This window comes from Biomphalaria glabrata, chromosome 4 (assembly GCF_947242115.1).
Source record: "Biomphalaria glabrata chromosome 4, xgBioGlab47.1, whole genome shotgun sequence".
Lineage (NCBI taxonomy): Eukaryota > Metazoa > Mollusca > Gastropoda > Planorbidae > Biomphalaria > Biomphalaria glabrata.
In genome coordinates, this window is record NC_074714.1 from 43,076,122 (window position 1) to 43,099,328 (window position 23,207).

The 23,207-nt window shown below is 35.2% G+C and overlaps 1 protein-coding gene across 1 annotated transcript in view; it reads left to right on the top strand.

The window, feature by feature from the left end:
• The first annotated feature begins 4,583 nt into the window (after positions 1-4,583).
• The window catches only part of LOC106074850 (guanylate cyclase soluble subunit beta-2-like), a 35,587-nt gene continuing 16,963 nt past the window's right edge, over positions 4,584-23,207 (top strand). The window contains exons 1-4 of the mRNA XM_056027102.1: positions 4,584-4,774; positions 5,429-5,502; positions 10,214-10,314; positions 10,625-10,808. Of these exons, the coding sequence (XP_055883077.1) occupies positions 4,772-4,774; positions 5,429-5,502; positions 10,214-10,314; positions 10,625-10,808 (362 nt within the window). The 5' untranslated portion in view covers positions 4,584-4,771. The remainder of the gene's footprint in view (positions 4,775-5,428; positions 5,503-10,213; positions 10,315-10,624; positions 10,809-23,207) is intronic.

Genomic DNA, 23,207 nt, shown 5'->3' on the forward strand with positions numbered 1-23,207 from the left:
TTACGGATAATGTGTTAATATCGTGTACGTGTATTAGACTGTAAAGTCTGTAAAAGATCTTTTATAATTTCTTTTATAAATGATAATGCGAGGGCCAATCGCGACGGCTTGTGGACCTATTCTATTTTAGCATTTTAAGGCCGTTAATGCGATTCCACGCCTCCCTTTAGACATTTTTGGAGTGCTCACATACACTTTCCGCCCCTGGAACCACATTTTAACATTTTAATTTGAGCCAACGTGTTTGTGCGTGTGCGTGTTGGAGAGGGAGAATATAGGTAAAACTAAAGGGAAAGAGTGGGGTGTCTAACAGGTCCACGCTAGTCACGTGTGGAAAACGTGGCTGATGGGATCGGCCGTCTCGCTTGAAAGCTTCTCGCCATACTGAAACAAATAATGTCATGCTGCTGGAGTAGTCATGACATGTAGAAACAATATTGTCAAAGGTTTTCTTTCACATTTGAATTCTGCCTAGCAAATTATTCAATCAGCAGATTGAAATTCTGTAACAACCAAATTTAGCTCTAATTTTATCAACAATTCCATAGGAGAACTATTTAATAAATATAACAATTATCTTGACAGTCTTAAGTTTGTGTTATGGGTTATGAATATGATTTGTATCTTGACAGTCTTAAGTTTGTGTTATGGGTTAGGAATGTGATTTGTATCTTGACAGTCTCAAGTTTGTGTTATGGGTTAGGAATGTGATTTGTATCTTGACAGTCTTAAGTTTGTGTTATGGGTTAGGAATGTGATTTGTATTTTGACAATCTTAAGTTTGTGTTATGGGTTAGGAATGTGATTTCTATCTTGACAGTCTTAAGTTTGTGTTATGGGTTATGAATGTGATTTGTATCTTGACAGTCTTTAGTTTGTGTTATGGTTAGAAATGTGATTTCTATCTTGACTTTAGATTCTGATTCTTTTACGTTTAGTATTTAGGTCTTGGGTTTAGGTTTGAAGATAAAAAAAAACACCAAAAAAAAAAAAACACAAGTTTATCAGAGTAATCTGCTCATTGATTTTAAAGCATCCGTTTAAATTTTCTGAGACAAACAAAGACTAAGCAATATGTAGAAATGTCGAGGAAATATAATAGACGCCGAAAAAAAAACGCAAGAAAATGAAGAAAGGACAGACTTAGGGTTAGACAAACTCAACAATGTACAAGACGTCATCACTAGTGCCAAGTCATTAATGACTTTGAGCTACAAACGAAAGAGCTCTATAATGGTCGCTATTGCGAGGACGCGTTTCATTTTTTGATGACAACTAGAATGAGCCGGAAGTACCTTTTTCCTTATATATCTTTTTGCATTTTTCAGTTCTCTTTTCCAATTAAACTGACATTATTAAGCTGTGTATTTAAGTGTAACTGATAGAGACAAAAAATATGGGAGTCGGGGTCAAACCTGATACACGCTATAAAAAGAAAAGACCTGAAACAAGCGTGTGAAACTACATATTTACAGTATTTTATTTGACGAGTCTTTTACCCAAGATCGGTGTATTTTTTAGGACTAGGTTATTTCAAGTACTTGGGCTATTCGCGTCTAACACATATATAATTTTTACTTGCAACAACATAGCCCATTTAATTGAACAGTGCTGAAAAGTGTACACATAAAAATTAGGTGTTTTTTTTTCTTTGAGTAGCAAGCAGCAGATAGTTTGTCAATCAGGGTCTGAAGTTGAGTAGCAGAGTAGCATATCCATTGTAAAGACACAATAACAAGACGCGTAGAAGTTGGGTTTAATTGGATATTTCCTTAGTGACGCGACAGGACATTTAAAAGTTAGAACGGAAATAGACTAGAAACGAAGAACGGACGGACGACGACGGAGGAGACCGACTTCTTGTATAGACACGACGTAGACTGCCCTTATTCTGCAATAAACTTTTTGTTTTACTAAAGAACTGGACATTTTCATTACTTACTAGATTTATTTGTATTCTGTTGGAGGTTGTTTTAGCGAGCTCGCTGATAACACATAACCAGAGCAATCAACATTATCCACACCCAACTAGATCTAACTTCCCTCAACTATCGTGCGGTTTGCGCGCTGGACTGTCGCTCGGATTTATCGACGGTTGAGGGTTCAAACCCTGCCCGCTCCCATCCCTCGTCGTCCTGCGGAAGGTTTGGACTAGGAAGTAAACTAGCTTCAACTCTGAAGGAACATCCGAAACATGTAAAACATTTTACAAACAACCATCAACACAACACTGCCGTACTCTTTACGACAGATACATCAAAAAGGTTGCTGTTAAATGAATTCGCCTAATGCTATAGAAGGCAATATATTTTGGACAAGTTCTACAAATCGAAAATTTGTTCGCAACCTAGGGGTGGTTTTGTACGTTGTTCTGGACATTTTGAATACAATAACATGACAATGGATTAAGTCCCCTTTCAAAAGAAAAAGTGACGCTAGGTCCTCAGGGATGTACTGCTTTACATTCAATCAGGGAGAAACTAACAAGGGCACACAATCGTTGTTGGCTAAAAGCACGCCAAGGTTGGTCTTCATTAAAAAGGAAAAAAAGTATAAAAAAAAAAGAGGGGGGGGGGGAGTTTGTTGTTATTTTTGACTTGAACATAGTGCAGAAACTTTATTTTAAACACTGTCCCTATCAAATCGCCGCAAGCGTAGCCTCTCTGTGCGTGTTTGTGGGCGCGATTCTTATAAGCAGACGATTATCGAACCACTGCCCAGTCCGTGAAAATTTCCACTAACTGGCCAGGGAATATGTTCAAAAGAAATTTCGCTATGCTTATCTGGCATGACATGGAGGAACTAGTTTTGTTTCATGATTAATTTCATTGATTCACTTTGTTCAGAGTTTACTATAGACCAGTGCTAGTGATCTTTTGAGAAATATTTTATTTGTTCTCTGCGAAGTTGGTGGTTAATATTTTCACACGACTTTTAAAAAGAATTGGGAATTTATAAACTAAATGTGCTTAGGAAATGTCTAAATAATTTTGGTACTAGATTTAGTAATCCAATGTATTGTAGCTTCTTTGAACTCTTAAATAATCTACATTGTTTTTAATTTAATTCCAGTTTTGTCTAATAAAAATATTTCCTACATTGTATTTTTTTTTACATATTGGTGATACTTTTACTTTCATCGCTGCTGGTCTACTGAAAATGGCGTTCACTTAGATCTTCTCTAAAATTCAGTAGATATAATATATATAGTGACCTCACACATTCCTTCCTAAATGAAAATAATTACTTCCTAGCACTAATTATCTAGAACAGTGGTTCCCAAACTTTTTCTTTTAACAGATTGCTTCGCACATTCTGAGTATATATCGGAACACTTTGCTTATTTTTTTTTAGAGAGATTAATTCACGTTGAGCCTACAAGTTAATTACTCCAGTGGTTCGTGGAAAAACCTATTGAGGCCTCGCGGAACACTAGGGTTCCACGGAACACAGTTTGGGAAACACTGATCTAGAAGAAGGAAAAGGAATGAGGGTTGCCAGGGTTTGAACTCAGGATGATCATAATTACAGTCCGAATAAAATACAATAAGGCATAGCAACCAAAGACTGAGCTGGCCTAAAATAGTGTAATGCCAAACGTCTGAGCTCGCTGAAAGTAATTCTATTTCCGGTGATGCCAACTAAAAAAAGTTGTACAATGAGTAATATTAGGAAGAACGTTTATTCACGTTGAATGTCGTAGAGGCACTCACAACGGAGATATAAGTGTTTGAAAACTTATTGTATTAGAAATATCATTGACTAGTAATAAAGTTTGTCAGAAAATTAAGGAGGAGTGCAGTGTATCACGTGGCTACGAAGTCCTGGCTGTGACCTACATATTTTGCCACGACCAACGAAGACATAACCATTGTCTGCCAGTGGTCGTATTAGGTTCGCTTTCCTCCCTCTACGAGTGTTCTCGGAATCAGATTTCCGTTTGATCACTAATACAAACATAACCTAATATAATAATCAGAGACTGAAAAATAAAGGCGAATTCCTTGTTCTGTTTGCTAGGACAAATTCGTACAAGTCATCCTTCTGCCCTAGTGCCATTAGAGCATGGAATGGGTTGTCTTAATCAGCCATGAAAACCAACGACTTATCAGAGTTTGTGTCACTGATGAACGAGCATGACTAGATCAACACACGGGAATGTGTAGGACGTAATTATCTTCTTATTTGAAGGCATGTGGCATGTAAAATAAGATAAGATAAGATGTTACCATTTCGATCGGTTCTGGTTTTTTTTTAAACTTCTATTTAACAAAAAGATAAAAGAATAAAATTTTAGTTAATAAAAATACCAGCATTTTTAAACTTTTGTTTTTAGAATAGTATAATTTATTGTCACTACACAAACATAAATACAACAGAAAAAGATTTGTAACTGAATTTAAGCTTCGAATGTTAGACCTGCAACGCTGTGTGTTAGATCTTACAAGAATGTTTTCTTTCGATTCTAACAATGACTTGAAAACAGCTCAACACTGATGAAAATACATATTTTTTTTTGTGTCTCTTAATAATAAAGCAATAGATCTAGTTGGACTTAAGTGATTAATATAATCATTTGATTAAGCCACTTGAGTGTTTAGTTTAGTTTACTTCCGTTGCCTGGTGAGTTGTTCTGGTGATGTCACTTCACTCTGTCAGCTCATAAAGTTTTATTCACGCCAAACAAACGTTTTGATCACTTCGTCTAACTCTGCAGTGCTCATTACTCAATTCACACGCAATACGATTTGGGTTGAACATTTCCTGCACAATGGTGAGTATATTGTCTCTAAGGCAAGATTAAATATCTAATCATTATAATTACGTTGTTTTAATTAGGTGTTTGAATGTTAGAATTGTAAGGGTCTATGTGTTTGGTTCCGTAAAATTAAAAAGATAATAGAGCATTAGTTTCGCTCTTGGAGAGCCCGGTTCAAATCTAAATATGTATTCAGTCCTATTCTCAATAAGTGAAATATATTTATGATAAATCAATATATCGATAGTAGAAATGAAAAGAAAATAACAGCTTTTTCAAAGCACACATACACACAGATGTTCTTTAAGCCGTAATAGACTTTCTCTCTATTTTTCTTTTCTTCCATCTCTCTCTCTCTCTTTCTAGCAAAAAAAAAAATAATAATGAAATCTTATTAGCTTTAATAGTCAATCAATTCAATGTAACGGTAACGCCCACAACTATAGCATATATCATTGTTTTTGTTTATGTCATCAAAAACACCCATAACAGAAAAACATGTGTCTGTGAAGAAAACTCTCATGAGCCATTCATCTGGTTCCATCGAATCCGAGACAGCGTTGTATTATAGCATAAAAAGGACGAAATCTCTATACATATCTTTTAATTATATGTTGATCGCAAAAAAAATAATGTATTATTGAATGAATGTTTGAATTGTATCCGCAGTATGGCCATATCCATTGCGTGATTAAAGATCTGGTAACAACACAGTTTGGACAAGAGGCATGGGAGGTCATTCTGTAAGTAGATCTACATTTCTCTTTACAAAGTATAAAGGGGACTAATTCAATTAATACCACCACATCAACCAAGTATAAATCTTTTTTTCTTTGTTTCAGGTAACAAACAAACAAAATTAATTACCAATATTTAATTAACTAATTTAGATAAAAACAGTAATTCTTGTGTTGTCAGGTATAAGAAATATATGTGCAAAATTTCAGTTTGATCCGAGATTTTGTATGTGTGTGTGTGTGTGGGGGGGATAACTTTTTACCAGACAAACATAAAGTTTGAGTAGATTTAAGCTTTGTAAAATTACTTTGTACTGTTAGGTAAAGAGCTTAGAAATGTTATTCGACAATCATAATGAGTATATTTACTAATTGTATTATTAAACTAGTGCGCGTGTCAATACTTCCTTCTTCTGTACAACGGAGACACCAACAAGCTGATTGTTGATTTCTTGGCGTTCATTTATGAAAATTCCTATAGAGGAACACCGGTAGTAAAAAATTAAGCGGGCATCCTTTGTTATACTTTTGTAAATTAGTCCTTGGCATATTTTGTGTTTGCTTTCTTTTTAATTTTCACCTTATGTTTGCTCCCACTCCTGCGGTCAGTGGTCAAATGACCCCATTGGAAAGCAGTAACACCGGAAACGGTAGTCTTTCTGATGTGGTAGATGCTATTTTAAGAGACAGGTCCGAGATGTATATTGCGTGTCATCTTTTAACGAGTGTTATCAATAGTGAAATATAGGGACTTTCTCTAGGACTAGCTCTATATTCTTATGATTAAGTAGACATATTCTGACGTTCAACTCTTATTTCACCGTAATGAATAGGAGAAAAAAAAATTAAATAGTTTTATTTACATATATCAAAGGGGAGCCTGCCCGAACTTAGGCGAGACCATTTGATATTGCAACCTTTGGGCTGTTGTCACGTCGTACAGACCTGTCACTTGGGTTGTACAGACCTGTCACTTGGGTTGTACAGACCTGTCACTTGGGTTGTACAGACCTGTCACTTGGGTTGTACAGACCTGTCACTTGGGTTGTGCAGACCTGTCACTTGGGTTGTACAGACCTGTCACTTGGGTTGTACAGACCTGTCACTTGGGTTGCTACGTTGCAGGTCAGTGTTCAGACCCTCTATGTCGATTGGTCACGATTTAGTGCAGTACATACAGTCAAGCCCACTTGGGCATAACTCTCATGGAAAGACCCCCCCCCCACAAAATAAATTTAAAAAAAAACAAGGTTACAAAGACAGTTTGTGTGAAAACACAAACTCAAAGTCGGCCCCCAAAGTGGTCCACCCAGGAGGGTAAAAAGGCAGGTTTCAATATTTTCAGAAACAAAATCAGATTGAAATTCTATCAACGACAAATGGCAGATAAAAATGGAGAAAAAAGGTTGACAGATCTTGTGTGGTGCCCCAGCGATCCAGCAGACCAATGGATAGGTGAAAGTGAATGTGAATTTAGATGTGAACCTTGCCAAACTGATGTCTTATAATGAATATTTAATTGATGTAATTGTTTTCTCTTATTCCTCAAGAAAAAAACATTTCCATTAAAAAAACAATTCCTTTAGTTAAGTGTTTAATAAGTAAGAATTTGGCGCTGCAGTTCAAGCGATAATATGAGAAACTACTTATTAATTGTTGTTTTAAATTATGCCCAACTTATATGTATACTAAATAGATTTTTCTCTTTAAAAAAGTAAACATTATTTTTTGTGTAAATGTAGTAGTAAGTATAACAGAACATACCTAATACAAATGTAAATATAACATTTGTCAAAAAATCTAAAACCCTTGCCTAAATGTGTTAAATATATGATATATGATTGCCTCTCCTACCGAAGAGCATCCCTTGTTTGCTACTATTAATAGTGAATAGTTGTAAAAGTGGTGTATTTAAATGAAAAAAGCTGCTTGCATAAGTGATTTAAAAATAAATTAGATTTTTTGCTTATAGAAAAGAAAGAAAGTAGCAATTGCATCAGAACTTTGAGTGGTCTAAAATATTATGATGTCGGATCTTCACTATCTTTTCTCGTTTACGAGATCTAAACGGAACGGACGGACAGACATTCCACACAAAACTAATAGCGTCTTTTCCCCTTTCGGGGGCCTCTAAAAATAAATATATACATACTAAAAAAAAAAAGGAAATTGGGATAGAAAGTATAAGAATCGAACATTTAATTACTCCGGCATTAATTAAGATAATTTTCATTAAAGTAAAAAGAGGGTTGGAGACACGCATAAATACTGTCCAGGACCTTCACTTACTTAAACCATGCACTACGGAGAAAGTGCTTTCAAATCGTGTTCTAGGTGAGTTCAAAATGTAAGCCAGTGTAGGCTTGTAAATGAGAAAATGTAGGGCCTAGTTGGCGCGTTACGGTGTGAGACAGAACCAATAAATATGATCGTGAGTTTTTAGGTTATGGTTGTTATCTTTCTATGTGGAAAAAAACTTAAAAAAATATTAGATCTTGGCTGCTGTTGTTTTCTGTACAACTCTCTCTACTTTGTCCACTAGAGAGAAAGCATTAATTGAAGTGATGGAGTTTTGAGGATAAGGAAGTGGGTCAAGTCTAATTAGGTCAAGTTTATCTTCGTGCGTGTGTATGCTTGAGTACATTAAGGTCCAGTTGGGATATGGACCAGCCTGACACACTATTAGCCTGAAATAATACTGTTGGAAGTTTGGTAGTTAATGGTTAATTGAATAAGTATTATGCTAATGAACAAAAAATAGAGTTCAAATATATTTGTTGTACCTGAATTGGTTAGTTCTTCATTGAAAATTTGAGAGAAAGAAAGAGAGAGAGAGAGACAGAGAGAGACAGAAAGAATCCGGTTAATCGGATCATAGGTTAATGTTTTGGTCCTTATAACCGGCTAGTCGATTAAGCGTATTCAACTAAATAAGAAGATGGTCCGATTAACCAAAATGACTGTATTTGTGACTTTTAAGTCACTTTGGTCTTTCACTAAATTAGTAAATGATGCAGACTTTCACCTTCACCTTCATCTATCTCATAGTCCGTTGAACCGTTAGGGGACCACACAAGATCTGTTGAACGTGTTTCTCCATTTCTCTTTGTCTTTTGCCTTAGATAGAATTTCTTTTAAAGACAAGCTTGACCAATCCTTTCTGTTGTCTTCAGATCACTTTCTCTGCCTAGATAATCTTGTTTTTCCTGGTACTGTTTCCTGAAGGAAGGTTTTTGCGAGCTCTGAGGACCTTGTGATATGACCGTAGAGTTTAAGTTTGTGTTTTTTGACAGTAGTTAACAGGTCATCGTAGGGTCGAGTTGCTGCATTAATCTTGTTTCTAATCTCTAATCTAGAGAGAAAAAGAGAGTTAGTAAACAAATCAACTTACGGAAATGCATCGCAGTCTTTTCTCTTTAATGTACACTTAAAGTGCGTGAGGATTTACATCTATATTTGTACAATTTATTTCATACTGAATACGTTGTTGTTTTTTTTAAATAATTCCCCAACTGAATGTCACATGATTTATCTGGACGTTCTTGTTATGACCTTCACCGCAATGTCTTCTTACCCTCGTTACAGAAACCTATGAAGTTCATGTACTTGATGCTTTAAAAGACTAGGTCTGTACCCCTTGAAGAAAAAAAAAAGCTAAAATCTTAATTGCGAAACAAGGAATCAATTCAATTTCGCAATGTTTAACAATCGTTTTGTAAATTCTTTTTTTACACTTTCTTTTACTCATAGCGGTTTAAAGACAGAATCTGAAGCCTCCCCAAGGCATCACTCTTAAAAGGCACCTCAAAAGTTTGTAAATTAGAAAAAAAAAAGGAAAAGAAGGAAAGTTAAAATAGAGAAGAGTTAAATATCTACAAAGTTTCTATTAACTGACTATGTTTAGTACTTTTAGATAAAGTCCACATTAATTTTCCCACACCCAGTATCTGACCACGTATTTATTAACGAAGATAAAACGAGTAAAAAAAAAATAATTATCCAATTAGTCAATTATTTACTGGTATTTTATTATGTTGTTTGATATCGAAAACGGAAAATAAACAATTTTGAGATATATAGTTGTAAGCGCAGAGTTCTTTTCCTTAGAAGAGCTTTGCTTTTACATCAACTCACTCTGTCTGTCTAGTAAAACGTTTATACATATTATTTCTATTACACATATTCTCGAATCAAGTTGAAACTTTGCACAATTATTCACTGACATAGACAATACATTAATTAAATTTAAAAAAAAAAAATTACTCAATTAATGGCAATTAATTATTTTGTTTGATACCAACAAGGACATCAGAAATTACTCTCACACCTAATATCAAATCAAGTTGAAACTTACAGAACCATTTATTGTACTTAAGAAAACAAAAAACAATTAAAAATTAACGAATTATTAAACAATTAATGATTGGTAAAAAAATTATTATTTTGTTTTATATCGAATAATAATAATAATAATAATAATAATCTTTATTGTCCGTATGGGAATTTGTCTTACACTTTCTGCATTACACCATTAAAAGCATTTTTGTATTTCTTTAATTTAGATTTTATTGATATCATTAAGTGAACTAATATCAAAGCTCCAAGATATCCTATTCTTGGCCTTGTATCCATACTACAGATTTTAAATTATGTGGTGATAAGTCTGGGGTCAATATCAAGTGACTATTACTAACATAACTGCAATGTTTCTGAACAGAAATGATGCTGGGCTCCAAGAAAGAGAACATCTGATGTTGTTCTATCATTATGATGACTCTATGACTTTAAAGTTAGTGAACTCGGCAAGCAAATGTTTAAGTTAGTATTATCCTTACAGTTACACTTGAAAAAGTAGATATATAGATACATAGAAAATAAAGCATAAGTGGACAGGTAGATAGTCAGACAGACATAAAGATAGATAGACAGATAGATAGATAGATAGATAGATAGATAGACAGATAGACAGATAGATAGATAGATAGATAGATAGATTGATAGATTGATAGATTGATAGATTGATAGATTGATAGATTGATAGATTGATAGATAGATACATAGATAGATAACGTCTTCAATTGTCAATTAAAACTTTCTATTCTTCCGTTCCCTTTGCCTGGACTCACAGACCTGCCTGTTGAAACAGTGCTCGAGGTATTCGGAGACTACTTCCTGGTTCACTGCTTGAAGTATGGCTACGACGACATGCTAAGAACTCTGGGCTCCGACATAACAAGCTTCATTCAGAATCTGGACTCACTGCACTCCCTCCTGGCTTTGACTTATGACAAGATAGTGGCGCCCTCATTCAGGTACAACTAAAGAAATGCTCGACACATTCTTCTGTGCTATAACATTAGACTGGGTCTTTTTATCTAGACTGAGTAGCTTTGCTCATTTGTCTAAAGGTGAAAAAAATAACATCTCAATAAATTGACCTTTAATTCTACATTTAAGTGGAAATAAAGCTGTCTGGCGACAGTAGACAAAAGTGAAACAGTGGGAAAAGTTTTTATACCTTCTATCTGTTGTTAGTGAGATTACTGAACAAAAAACTGTATTGTTTTAAAGGCCAGTACTCTTAAAGTTTTGATGTATAGTACATTTGTTTTAATGTAACTATTGCCATATAACATAGATCTAGTTCATGGACTCTGACGATATTCCATTCTTATAGCTTAGTACAGGGGCTTTGACAGCTGTGCATTACCCCTGGTATACCTCCATTTATACAGCTGTGCATTACCCCTGGTATACCTCCATTTATACAGCTGTGCATTACCCCTGGTATACCTCCATTTATACAGCTGTGCATTACCCCTGGTATACCTCCATTTATACAGCTGTGCATTACCCCTGGTATACCTCCATTTATACAGCTGTGCATTACCCCTGGTATACATCCAATTAAACAACCCTGAGATGCCTTCATTCATATGGCCGTGCAATGCCCTTGAAATGCCTTCGTTGTACCAGTTTAAAAACAAAAGCAATTGGCCCAGAGCGCAAAACTATGAGGTGATTGTTTGTTTGTTTGTATGTTTGCTTGTTTGTTCTTTCTTTGGTTTACACGTTTTTTGACGTATGACAATGATGGGTGGAGGGTGGTTGGTGGAATCAGATCCATTGTCGTGCAGTCTGGCATGAAAGTAATGATGTGATTGTCAACATTATGGCATGTCTTGATCTCCCAATCGTGGTAATTAATTGAAAAAAAAATATAATCAATTTCATTAGATATTGATGTGCAAGACGAGCTTTCCCTTCCTCATAAAGACACTCTCCCTCTCTCTTTTTACATACACACATATTCACAAACCTACACGCTGATACTATTCACTCAGTCATGGCTACCAATAGTGCTCCGACAATAACAAGCCATCACCAAACAGAGATAATTAGTAGCAACAATCTCTGTTTCATTGATTTATTTTTCTTTCTTTCTGAAAATAATAAACGGCAGCTTTTCGTGATTAGATTTCAATGGCTCTGATGAATTCTTTACCTCGTAAAAAATATATGGGACATTCTGCTTTGTTAACATAGTTTTGTATCTGTATACTTTTTATCAACAATATGGATTAAGTAATTAATTAGAAGAGTTGGTTTTTTGATACATAATATTATTAGCTCAAATGAAATAATGGTTCAATTACTGAATTAGATTCATTTGTTATAGAAAGCTAAAAAATAAAACAGTTTCCGCCGTTTAAAAAAAAAAAATAGAATATGTCAGTATATCAGTTTTTTGCTTTTTTAGCGGCCCCCGTAAGGGGAAAAAGCCGCTATTAGGTTTGTGCAAAATGTCCGTCTGTCCGTCTGTCACACTCAGATCTCGAAAACTAGAAGAGATATGAAAAATATTATTTCATCATTAAATGCGGCTTGAAAAGTTTAGGTGCAACGGCTACTTTTGGTTTTCTAAAAGCAAACCGTTTAATTTATAAAATTAATTATGCAAGCGATTTTTTCATAAAAATACACCAATTCTAAAACAATTACGTAAATGTAAGGGAGGCAATGTTACAATATGCTAACAAAGATGGACAATTTTTGTGTATTTTCAGTATCACTAATTCAAATATATTTTTAAAATGTACAGGAAATGTTTACAACAAATATAAATAATAGTTAACGATGTTTTTTCTGGTCAACCAGCTGCTAAAATTAAAAGAAAACATTTCTGTTTGTTTATAAAGGCTAATAATGCATTTTGTAAGTAAATATCACGCACATTTTTTTTAATGGACTTTTTATGCAGCGATTTTCGTGCAGTAGCGTAACGTCGCTACATGACCAGGTGCTAAACCAATTCCTTAAACTTTTTTAAAAAATCAGATTTTTTATATTTTTTCTTTAGTGCCCCCATTCGAATAAAAGAAGATTATTTTTGTGCGTTTTGTCTGTTGGTCAGTCTGTCCGTCACGATTAGATAAAAAAAACTAGAACTCTAAAAGCTATTGAAAATCTTATCAATATCAATTTGTTCCGTATTTTCGTCTTTAAACAAATTTTAAAAATATCGACAATAGGTTGTTCAGGGCTTTAAAAAAAAGTAATTTACTAGAATTGATTACTGAAAATTACTTTTTAGACATTTAATTTTTTTCCTAAAACATAACATAGAAGTTTTGTAATCGATAAAGAAAGTTCCGGATTTTGTTTCTTATAAATCGTCGCCAGAAATTTCCGAATTTATTTAAAAATCTACTAACGCCAAATAAATGTTTGAACTCCCTCTTCTAATTAATAAACAAATAATCTTCTCATTTACGAAATAATGTTTTTACGGATTTTTATGAAAAATATTTTAACTCACTACTCTCTTACAGTACATTTAACTTTCTACCTAAAACATTAAAAAATCTAATTATCGTTAATATTATGTTCCGATTTTTAAGGAAAACAGAATCCAAACACCAAAGTAAGGTATGAAAATCTCTCCACATGGCTGTAGTACATCTAATTTTTATACGAGACCATTCAAAAAATTTAATTAACGGTATTTCATTTATCTTAAATTCTCTTTTTCTTTTACTACTTATACAAACATCCGGAACAATCCATTATATAAACTTTTCAATTGTGTTCATACCTAAAAATTATTGCGATGTTTTGAAACGTAGAATAAAGGTTAATCAATTTTTAATAACTTTTAGTTGTTGTTTTTTTTTATATCAAGATGACGGACAGACCGACTGACAGACAAAACGCAAAAAACAATGCGGCTTTGATCCTTTTTAAATAAATTCTATTAGAACTCAGTGCATCAATGTCTATGAACCCTCGTTAAATATCTCGTGTAAATAAAGACATTTTTTTATGGTACCGGTACTAGCCTATTGTGAGGTAATGGAATTTTTTTTCTTTGACGTCATATGAATGGACTCTTTAAATGTAATGTTAAAAGAACGCACTCGGTGCACCAATGTCTATTAACCCTCGAAAAATTGCTTGTATTAATAAAAACATATTTTAGTCTAACTAAGCCGTGTGACGTAGTGTTTTTTTTTCCTTTGACGTCATATGGAATGAATTCTTTAAAAGAAATGCTTAAAGAACGTACTCGGTGCACCAATGTCTATGAACACTCGATAAAAGGCTCGTAATGATGAAGGCGATTTTTATTCTAGCTAGGCCGTGTGACGTAGTTTTTTTTCCTTTGACGTCATATGGAATGAATTCTTTAAATGAAATGCTTAAAGAACGCACTCGGTGCACCAAAGTCAATGAACACTCGGATAAATGGCTCGTATCGATGAAGGCGATTTTTAGTCTAGCTAGGCCGTGTGACGTAGTGTTTTTTTTTCCTCTGACGTTATATGGAATTAATTCTTCAAATGAAATGAAAAAAGAACTCGGTATAGTAATGTTTATTAAGCCTCGTTATGTGACTCGCGTTTAAAAAAGGAATGATATCTTGATTTAGATCTAATCTAGATTTTTTAAACTAGATCTAGATTTTTATTACAGTATATCTAGATCTGGATTTATATTCTAATTAAAATTATTTTAGAGTCTATATCTAGAATTTGTAGATCTAGTTTAGACTAAAATAGACTAGATTAAGATGTAGAATTTCAATTTCTAAACTTAAAGTGTAAAAAAAAATTGTAGATTTTCATTTCCAAACGTTTTGATAAATATTGTAATGTTTTAATATACTATAACTAATCTACTATTTTTTTTATTTAATTTAAATTTAAATTTACGGATAATGAATCTTTGAAACATTATTACTTTTGACCATCGGATGGCTGCCTGGTCGTGCGGTTTTCGCGCTAGACTGTCGTTCAGATTTATGGATGGTCCAGGGTTCAAACCCTGCCCGCTCCCATCCCCCGTCGTTCTGCGGGAGGTTTGGACTAGGAAGTAATTATCTTCAACTCTGAAGGAACACCCGAAACATGTAAAACATTTTACATCAAAATTAAATCACTTCTTGAATATTATTTGCGAAAATGCAGATCCGACAGGGATCCGACTTCGACGGGGGCCGCCTCTGAGTTTGTGTAACACAAACTCTCTTTGTAATCTTGTTTTTTTTTGTCGTTTTACAATAAAATCAAATGAAGATAAAGACTTTACGCAATTAAAAAAAAATGACTTTTTTAAATCAAATATCGCTTTTCATCTTTTCTTGATTTTTTAAGTCATGGTCTTTAAAAGCATAATAAACGTTTAGGTCAACAGAGATCAGGCATGACTAACTATCTGCACTAACATTTATTTCAGAACACAAGCCTTGTTAATGTATTATTATGTTATTTTGTAATTTGTTTTTTTAATGATCATTTATGAGTAAATGGTAAAAATGTAGAGGCGGTATCTAGTCCAATCCAAGTGAAATATTTATTTTTTTTTATTTGAGAAAGGAAGCTTTAAGAAAGCTGTCTGGTCGTGCGGTATTCGCGCTGGACTGTCGATCGTTCGTCCGAGACCAATCCTATAGTAGGCCTCAACCACTGATTTGAGACGTCGCAAACTGTGGGCAGCGGAGACCAATAGCTCATTAGCTTCCTGATATAATGTCTATATCTAAAAACAGAGAGACTTAGTGCAGTGGCGTGGCTAGGGTATTTGATGCCCCGTGCGGCTGGTGCACATTGGTAGCTACGCCTCTGACCTAGTGTTTGTTCATATGATATTATAAGTTAACTTTTATTTTTCAAGCACACACACACACAAAGAATTTTAATAAATGCACACCCACGCCGCTATTTTTTTTTAACCATTAGAGGTGAGCTGACCTCGATTTCAGATAACTACAATTTAGTCACCTATGTATTATTTCACGTTAATCCTATGACAAAATACTTTTTTGTAATACAACAATATGAAATGTTAGTGTTAACAAACATGTCTGTTATATTTTTGCCTATTTGAGAGAGCTGATTGCTGAGTTAAATTAATATTTGTTTTATGGTAACTTTAAAACTAGTAGAATTTCATTTAATTTGAATTATATTTAGCTTAGAAGGAACATTCAAAACATGTAAACTATTTTACAGAAAGAAACGTTCTTCCAACGTTAAAGGTGTCTTTAAAACATTTTTACTTTTGACAATGAAAACAAATCACGTCTTGAATATTCCTTACAAATAGGCGGATTCTATAGGGATCCGACGGGGCCGCCTCTGAGTTTGTGTGATAACACAATTTTTTTAAAAAAAATCTTGTTTCTTTTCTTATTCGTTACCATTGCGCCCCCATGGCTTCTCTATTTCTCTCTTTCACTCTGTTTGTTTTGTAAATGTAGAAAGTAACTATAATTTTTATAAAAGATCTTACCGTCAAAAAACATTCATTACATTACAATGGCTCCATTTATATTCAATTATATTTACTCATGTAAACCCTTATTTAGTCATATTCTATTGACCTTTCACTAAAACATCTTATGTCCACCGACTTGTTCAATATAATGTCTCATTTCCCCAGGGGATTCTCATTACATTAAGTTGGAAATAACGCATTCAATGAATTCCACCAGAAACACTTAACATATTAGTTTATTGTTGGGACCGGAGGAGAAAGTGTGGCTGGCAATTACATTTTTTAAAAAATATACAAGATAATGTTTTGTTGTAGCTAAACGTTTTTGTAATCCATGTTGTTATTAATGTTGTTTTATCTTTGCTGATATTGATTTCGGTGTTATTATTGATGCTGGTAATATTGCTTATGTTGTTGTTTTTGTTCAGGGGAGTACTGACTATATTGGCATTCGAGCAAATGCCCGGTGGGCCGGTACCCAATTGTTTTAAGAGTTCATAATATTCTCTTTAAAAGCAACACTTTGAGCGTCGTGATTTAAAAACAAGTTTATACACATTAAAGTCTTATACTAATTAAAAGCATTGCGCTATACATCCGTTTATAGTGCTTCTAGTAGACGTCAATTATTTATACAAAGTTAACGATAAACATGGAAGTAAAGGCCTATATTTCTCATAGTTATCGACGTGTGAATATAATCGAACATTTGTAGAATTTTTTTACATGTTTTGGATGTTCCTTCAGAGTTGAAGAAAATTTACTTCCTAGTTTCAACATCTCTCAGGACGACGGGGAGCGGGCAGGTTTTGAACCCGGGATCATCGATCAATCGGAACGACAATCGAACATTTGTAGAATTTTTTTACATGTTTTGGATTTTCCTTCAGAGTTGAAGAAAATTTACTTCCTAGTTTCAACATCTCTCAGGACGACGGGGAGCGGGCAGGTTTTGAACCCGGGATCATCGATAAATCGGAACGCTAACCGCACGATCAGACAGCCAACAACTGTCCAATGTTCTATAGATGACATGTCCAGTCACATACGAAATCTTATTGTTTTGGTTTGATTGAGTTGTCGCATGATCTCGAGTTAGCCCGGCTGCGAGGACCTTCATAAATCAAAAGTATTATCTTGAACAGTGACGTGTAGCAATGTGTTGATTGCAATCAAAATTCGAAAGAATCTGAAAAGAAGGAGCAGAAAATAAGTCAAATAAATAGCAACTATAGCTGGAGTCCAATGCACACAAAAAAAGTAAAATTATTGTTTACTCGTAAGCATTGAGATTCTCCAACCTTATGATGACAGCATATATGAATGAACGCCACAAGACAAAAACTATTCACTTAAGTCTAAATATAAAGAGGCTTTGCTAAAATATGAAACAATATTGACATCATTTTTTTCTTACTGAACGTAAGGATATTAAATTACCTTCACACTATTATTCTGTTGCATATGTATAAAGCTCTAAAATGTTGACAGTCAAACTAATTTTCCTTGTGAGTAAATTAAGGTTTCCTTTCAGACCTTGCGATGTAAAGGTCATCTGTTTCTTTGGTCAACGGTTAACGAGAAAGTTGTCATGTGGCCAGCACAACGACCAACCGACTTCACTTTTCCCCAACTAAAGTCAGATAGAGTTGCTTGGGAAAAGGGGTCAGAGGCGTCCTAAAATCCCGTAATTAAAAATTACAGCTTTAACCGAGATTCGAACCAAGGACCCCTGGTAAGAAAACCAAGCGCTTAACCACTGTGCCACCGCGCTCCTATGACCTTGTGAGATGGGCAGTTAAATAATGGAGGATGAAGAGTTGTATTTGTAATAGACCTGAGAAAATCATCATCATCATCATCATCATCAAACTCCATTAGAGTGAGGGCTTGAGAGGCTCAAATCCTCTCTTGCAAAAGCCCTGTACAGAAACCCTGCTGTCTTGCGTAGTGCATGAATGTCGCCATACAGGTCGAGAATTTGGGGTTTCCCACACCTGTCGAGACGGAGATCAGCAAGTCTGGGGCAGTCCAACAGAATATGAGGCACGGTTTCCTCTTCTTCCCCGCAGCGAGGGCACCGTGAATCGAAATTTGGCCATTGCCGCGAGAAATATGAGCCAACAGGACAGTGGCCTGTCCTGCACTGTGCTATAATAGCTTGCTCAGGCCTTGACAGCCTCCACCACGGGGAAGTGCGGTCAGGGCGCCTCATGCGCTCCCAGACTCCACGGGCTTTTTGGGACTTGTCCCAGCACTCAAACCACTTTTCCATTTCTGTTTTTTGTATTATAGCCAGGGCTTGATGAAAGCTTACAGCCTGATCAGTGGGTGGAATTTGCCCTCCCTGGTGGGCCAAAGAGTCTGCGATTGTGTTGCCAGTCACACCTATGTGACTCGGTACCCACTGCATTATTACAGGGGTGCCATAGCGTTGTTTGATGTTATGTGAAGCCATGATGACAGTGTTGATATTGGGGGGCCATGGTCCGCGGCTTTGCAAAGCATGTAGTACAGATTTTGAGTCAGTGACCACAACAATCTGTGTTGCCCTCAAATGTCCCTCGCCGAGTTGAGAGTCAATGACTTTTAAGGCTTCACAGACTGCCATGGTCTCCGCATCAAAACTGCAAACACTACCACATGGTCCAAAGATTTTGACTGTGTGAGAGCCAAGAAAGTCGATGTAGGCTCCATAGCCTGCTCTTCCAGAATCTATTGATGCCGATCCATCAGTGTATGCAAAAATAGCACTGGGCTTGAAGGTATTAATGGTCTCCAGAGCTAGGATTTGAAGGTCGTTAGATGAACGGCTTTGCTTAGTGGCATTAGGGTCTACTAATTTCAAGCGTATGTCTGGGGTTGTTGGGCCTGAGAAAATGACCAGGAATGAAACTGAAGCGTAAGCTGTATGTTCCTTGTTGGAGGGCATGTCAATGTTCATGTATATGGTGGTCAGGAATTTGTTCACATTAAGCCCCATTCCAATTGTTATACTTTAATCATTTAGTAATAGTGCTTATCAGTTAGTTTCAAGATCATGTAACAAATTATTAATATAGCTAACTTCATTAGATACACAAAAACAGATGACCTTTACATCATCAGCCCTTTGGACTATAAGGTCTGAAAGGGGAGCTTTAATTTTTTTTTATCCTTAAAGCTTTAAAAATACATGTGTACTGGTTATTTTGCCTTGTAAATGAAGAATTCAAAATGAGACGTTTTAAAATTCTACAATTTGAAACAAAAGAGGTGTTTGTGAAGTACAGCTAGAATTGAACTAAGCGAATTCACTAGTCTCTCAAGTGGATCATTCGCTTCTGCTCTCATGGACAAGTCGCAATCGAAAGGCGAAGTTTTGCTAATAGGCTGGTTACGTCACACCCCATTACGATTTTAATGTTCCCTATTGAGATAATCACTTAGCCGACTTGATTTGAATTGTATTCTAGATGATACTTCTTCATGTTTTAATGCTTTAACTCACTACCTCGATTGGATAAAAAATGTAGCTTGCATTATAGGCAATCAAGAAGTTACATTTGAGTCACCTTCCGGTTAAAGGTCATATGCCAACGTCAGTGTCAAATTTTAAAATGATATATCTGCTCAACATAAAAAGACAAAGTATGTACATCTACATAAAATACATATCAATGATAACATTATTATTATCTTTACAATATGAACGGTTGTTAATAATGTCCACATGATCACACTCTTTGTAGACTTTGTCGTATAGTTTGGGCTCGGTGGTAAAGCTCTTGGCTCGAATCCTGGTGATGACTGGGACTTTTGGTATTATTTGGTAGCCTCTGTGTCCTCTAATGGGTTGGGGTAAAATTAAGTAGGTGTTGGTCATTGTATTGGCCACATGATCCTCGTTAACCGAAAGCCGTAGAAACTGATGGGCTTTACATCCTCTAGATCTAAAGGTACAGAAATTGATTACAGCTTCATAATTACACGTTAATTAAACGTTCATTTTAGTTCAACACATTTGACTAAGGTAAGGGGGAGGGACGGAGTGGGAACTAGATGATAACAGTGACCACTGACCAGTCAGATTCTTATCCAGGACCAAATAATTCCATGACACGTGATTTCACTGTATTGCAAACTTGGGATGTAGCTTATAAAGACAAGGGCCAACTCGGACTAACTGGGGCTGTTTCAGTTGAGCTGCTTAGGTAAGTATGTTCACGGCTCTGGGGTATATATTTTATTGTCACTTATTGTTTTTGGCTGGAGATGTGTATTATTCATTCTTTCTCTTTACGCCTAATCAATGTGGTTTGTTCTCTAAATTTCATATGTTTCTAGACATGATTTTCCTGTGTTACGTTTACCGGAGAGGTTAACACGTTATTTGGTTGAGGGTTGAGAAGAAGCTTAAGGAGCCTCCTTCAGTCGTAAGACGACTAGGTGAAACATTTCTTTTGGAGAAGCATTTAACACATAAACAAGAAAAATAATGCCTTTTTTTAAAGACCATACCTCCTTTATACCACCTATAGAGCGACTATTTTGTTCTTAATAACTAATGAATGTCAGATTAAATAAGTAATGTTCCATTTCCATTTTTTTAAAACTTTGAAATATTATTATTGAGTTTTACCAAAATGGCAAACGGGCTAGTAATTCTTTTCCCCAATGATGTTAATCAACTACCAATTTTTTAGGAAATCGTCGCAGCCATTTTCTAGAGCCGTGTCTACACCGGAGGTTTCAGGTTTTTCCAATTTCACAACACGAACAATCTTGGCGAAGAGTGTTTGTTTTTTTTTTATTTCGGGATCTTTGGGCTCCTCTAAGCGCACCCAGTCCTAATGGTTACCTGACATTAATAGGGTTTAAAGTAAAGTCGGTTGTTCGCTATGCTGACCACATGACACCCACGTTAACCATGGGTCACAGAAACAGATGACCTTTACATCATCTGCCCTATAGAACACAATGTTTGAAAGGGTAGCTTTGTCCTTTAAATTATGTTCTATGGAGCTTGGTGGAACTAGGCATTGCTGTGCTATCGATCTATATAGGCAAGTGTAGTGTTGGTCCAGTAGTCTAGTAATAGGCTAGAATTAGACCGGACCTGAGATAGTGTTATAGTTTTAGGTGTCTCATAAATGTTATCACGTGAAATAAGACAGCAATTTGATTTTATTTACGCGACTGTATTTTCTTTTTACAAAGCTTATCTCATCTTGCTCTGTCTGTATGTCTGTCTGTCTGTCTGCGCAAAATTAAGTACACGTTATTCTCTTACTTCTCATTTTCGGATCAAAATGAAAATTTCCACAATTATTCGTCGCTCTTAACAAAATATAAATTAACCATTTACAATATCAATTAGTCGTCATTAATCTATATTAAATTTCTAACGGCCCTGATGTACTGACATAGCACCAATTCTCCCACTTTCTATGGACGAACAAATAGGAGAACTAAAAAAAAAGTATTTTCCTTGTGCCTGGGACAACTAAGCATATTTCTCGAGCGAAACTGCTGCAGTTAAATTGACCAAATAAGATTCTTTAAGCTCAATTTCGACCCAAATTTTTTGATGGTCTACGTAATACAAAATTATAACTTTTCCTTAGGTCATTTCCACTTCATTTTAGACGCGCTTTAAATAAAAAAAAACACAATAATCCTAATAGCAACACCAACAACAACAACAAAAAAGATAGACCTAAAGAGAGAGCGCAAGGAATGATACTTTGTAGCACTGTTACCTCTCTAAATTCATAAAGAATCATATAAACAATTATATTTACTGAAAACAAAAAAATGAAAGTGTGTGTGGGGGAGGGGGGTTTACGGTAAAAAACAACAACAACATAGAGCTTATTAAATATTGAATTGAGAAGCCGCACATGGGACTAGTTTGTTGTTTTTGTTGGGGGGGGGGGAGAGCGGGGGGTGGGGTAGAGCAAAAGTAAATGTGTTACTAGAGTTCACGGGATCAAAACCAAATAGGTGTGTGTGTGTGTGTGTGTGTGTGTGTCGGAGAGGGTGGCGTTGTAAAGTGGATCCTTCCACGTGATTTCAAAAGTCTATGTCGGAGAAATTACGAAGCACACGTTAAAATAACCAAAGAAACAAAATGGGGGTTGGGGAGAGAGAAACAGGAAAGAGAAAGAGAGAGTGAGCCGTTACATTTCATTGTCATACATACACTAACTCACGGGCTAAAAAGTTTGTTAAGGGGATCGTTAAAATTGGGCCCGTTTATTGAAATTGGAAAAAGAAATATATAAAGCCTTTGAACAAATCAATGGGCGTAGCCGGTGTGTATTGTAGAATGGTATTTAAAAAAAAACACGCCACGCTTGACATAAGATTTCTTTAACTAGAGGAAATAACTTTGGGTAGAAAATCAATCCCCAGTATCACAAATAATTTTGTGTGTACAAATAAATATTGACTCACCCATCCTACCATCTTTACGTAAGGGACGAAAAAAAAAATAAACACGAAAAATAACACTGTTTTAGAATAGTGTCCCTTTACATCTCAAATACAATCAAAGATTTTTTTTATTATTTTTTTTGCTTTGTTTTATTGATGTACTCTACTTAAAGAGTGGGTGCAATTGGATAAAAGGTCCAGTGTTTCCTTGTTTTCTACTAGACATATGACTTCACTTCAACTGCACCAGTTGATCAAACTTAGCTCAACCACTTCGAAAAACAAAGGACCTCATTCACCAATCGTAAACAAACAACATTTTGCCAAGTGGTTCTCTATATCTTCTATACAAATTACGCAATCCATAAAGGCTGTCACGTGATACGTAATTCTCATTGTTTTTATCAATATTATCAGATGGCTAAATGTTGTTTGTTTACGATTTGATGAATGAGGTCCATTACGTTTTAAAATGTACACTGAAGTCTAGTACTTGGTTCTACGGAAACGAGCTATTA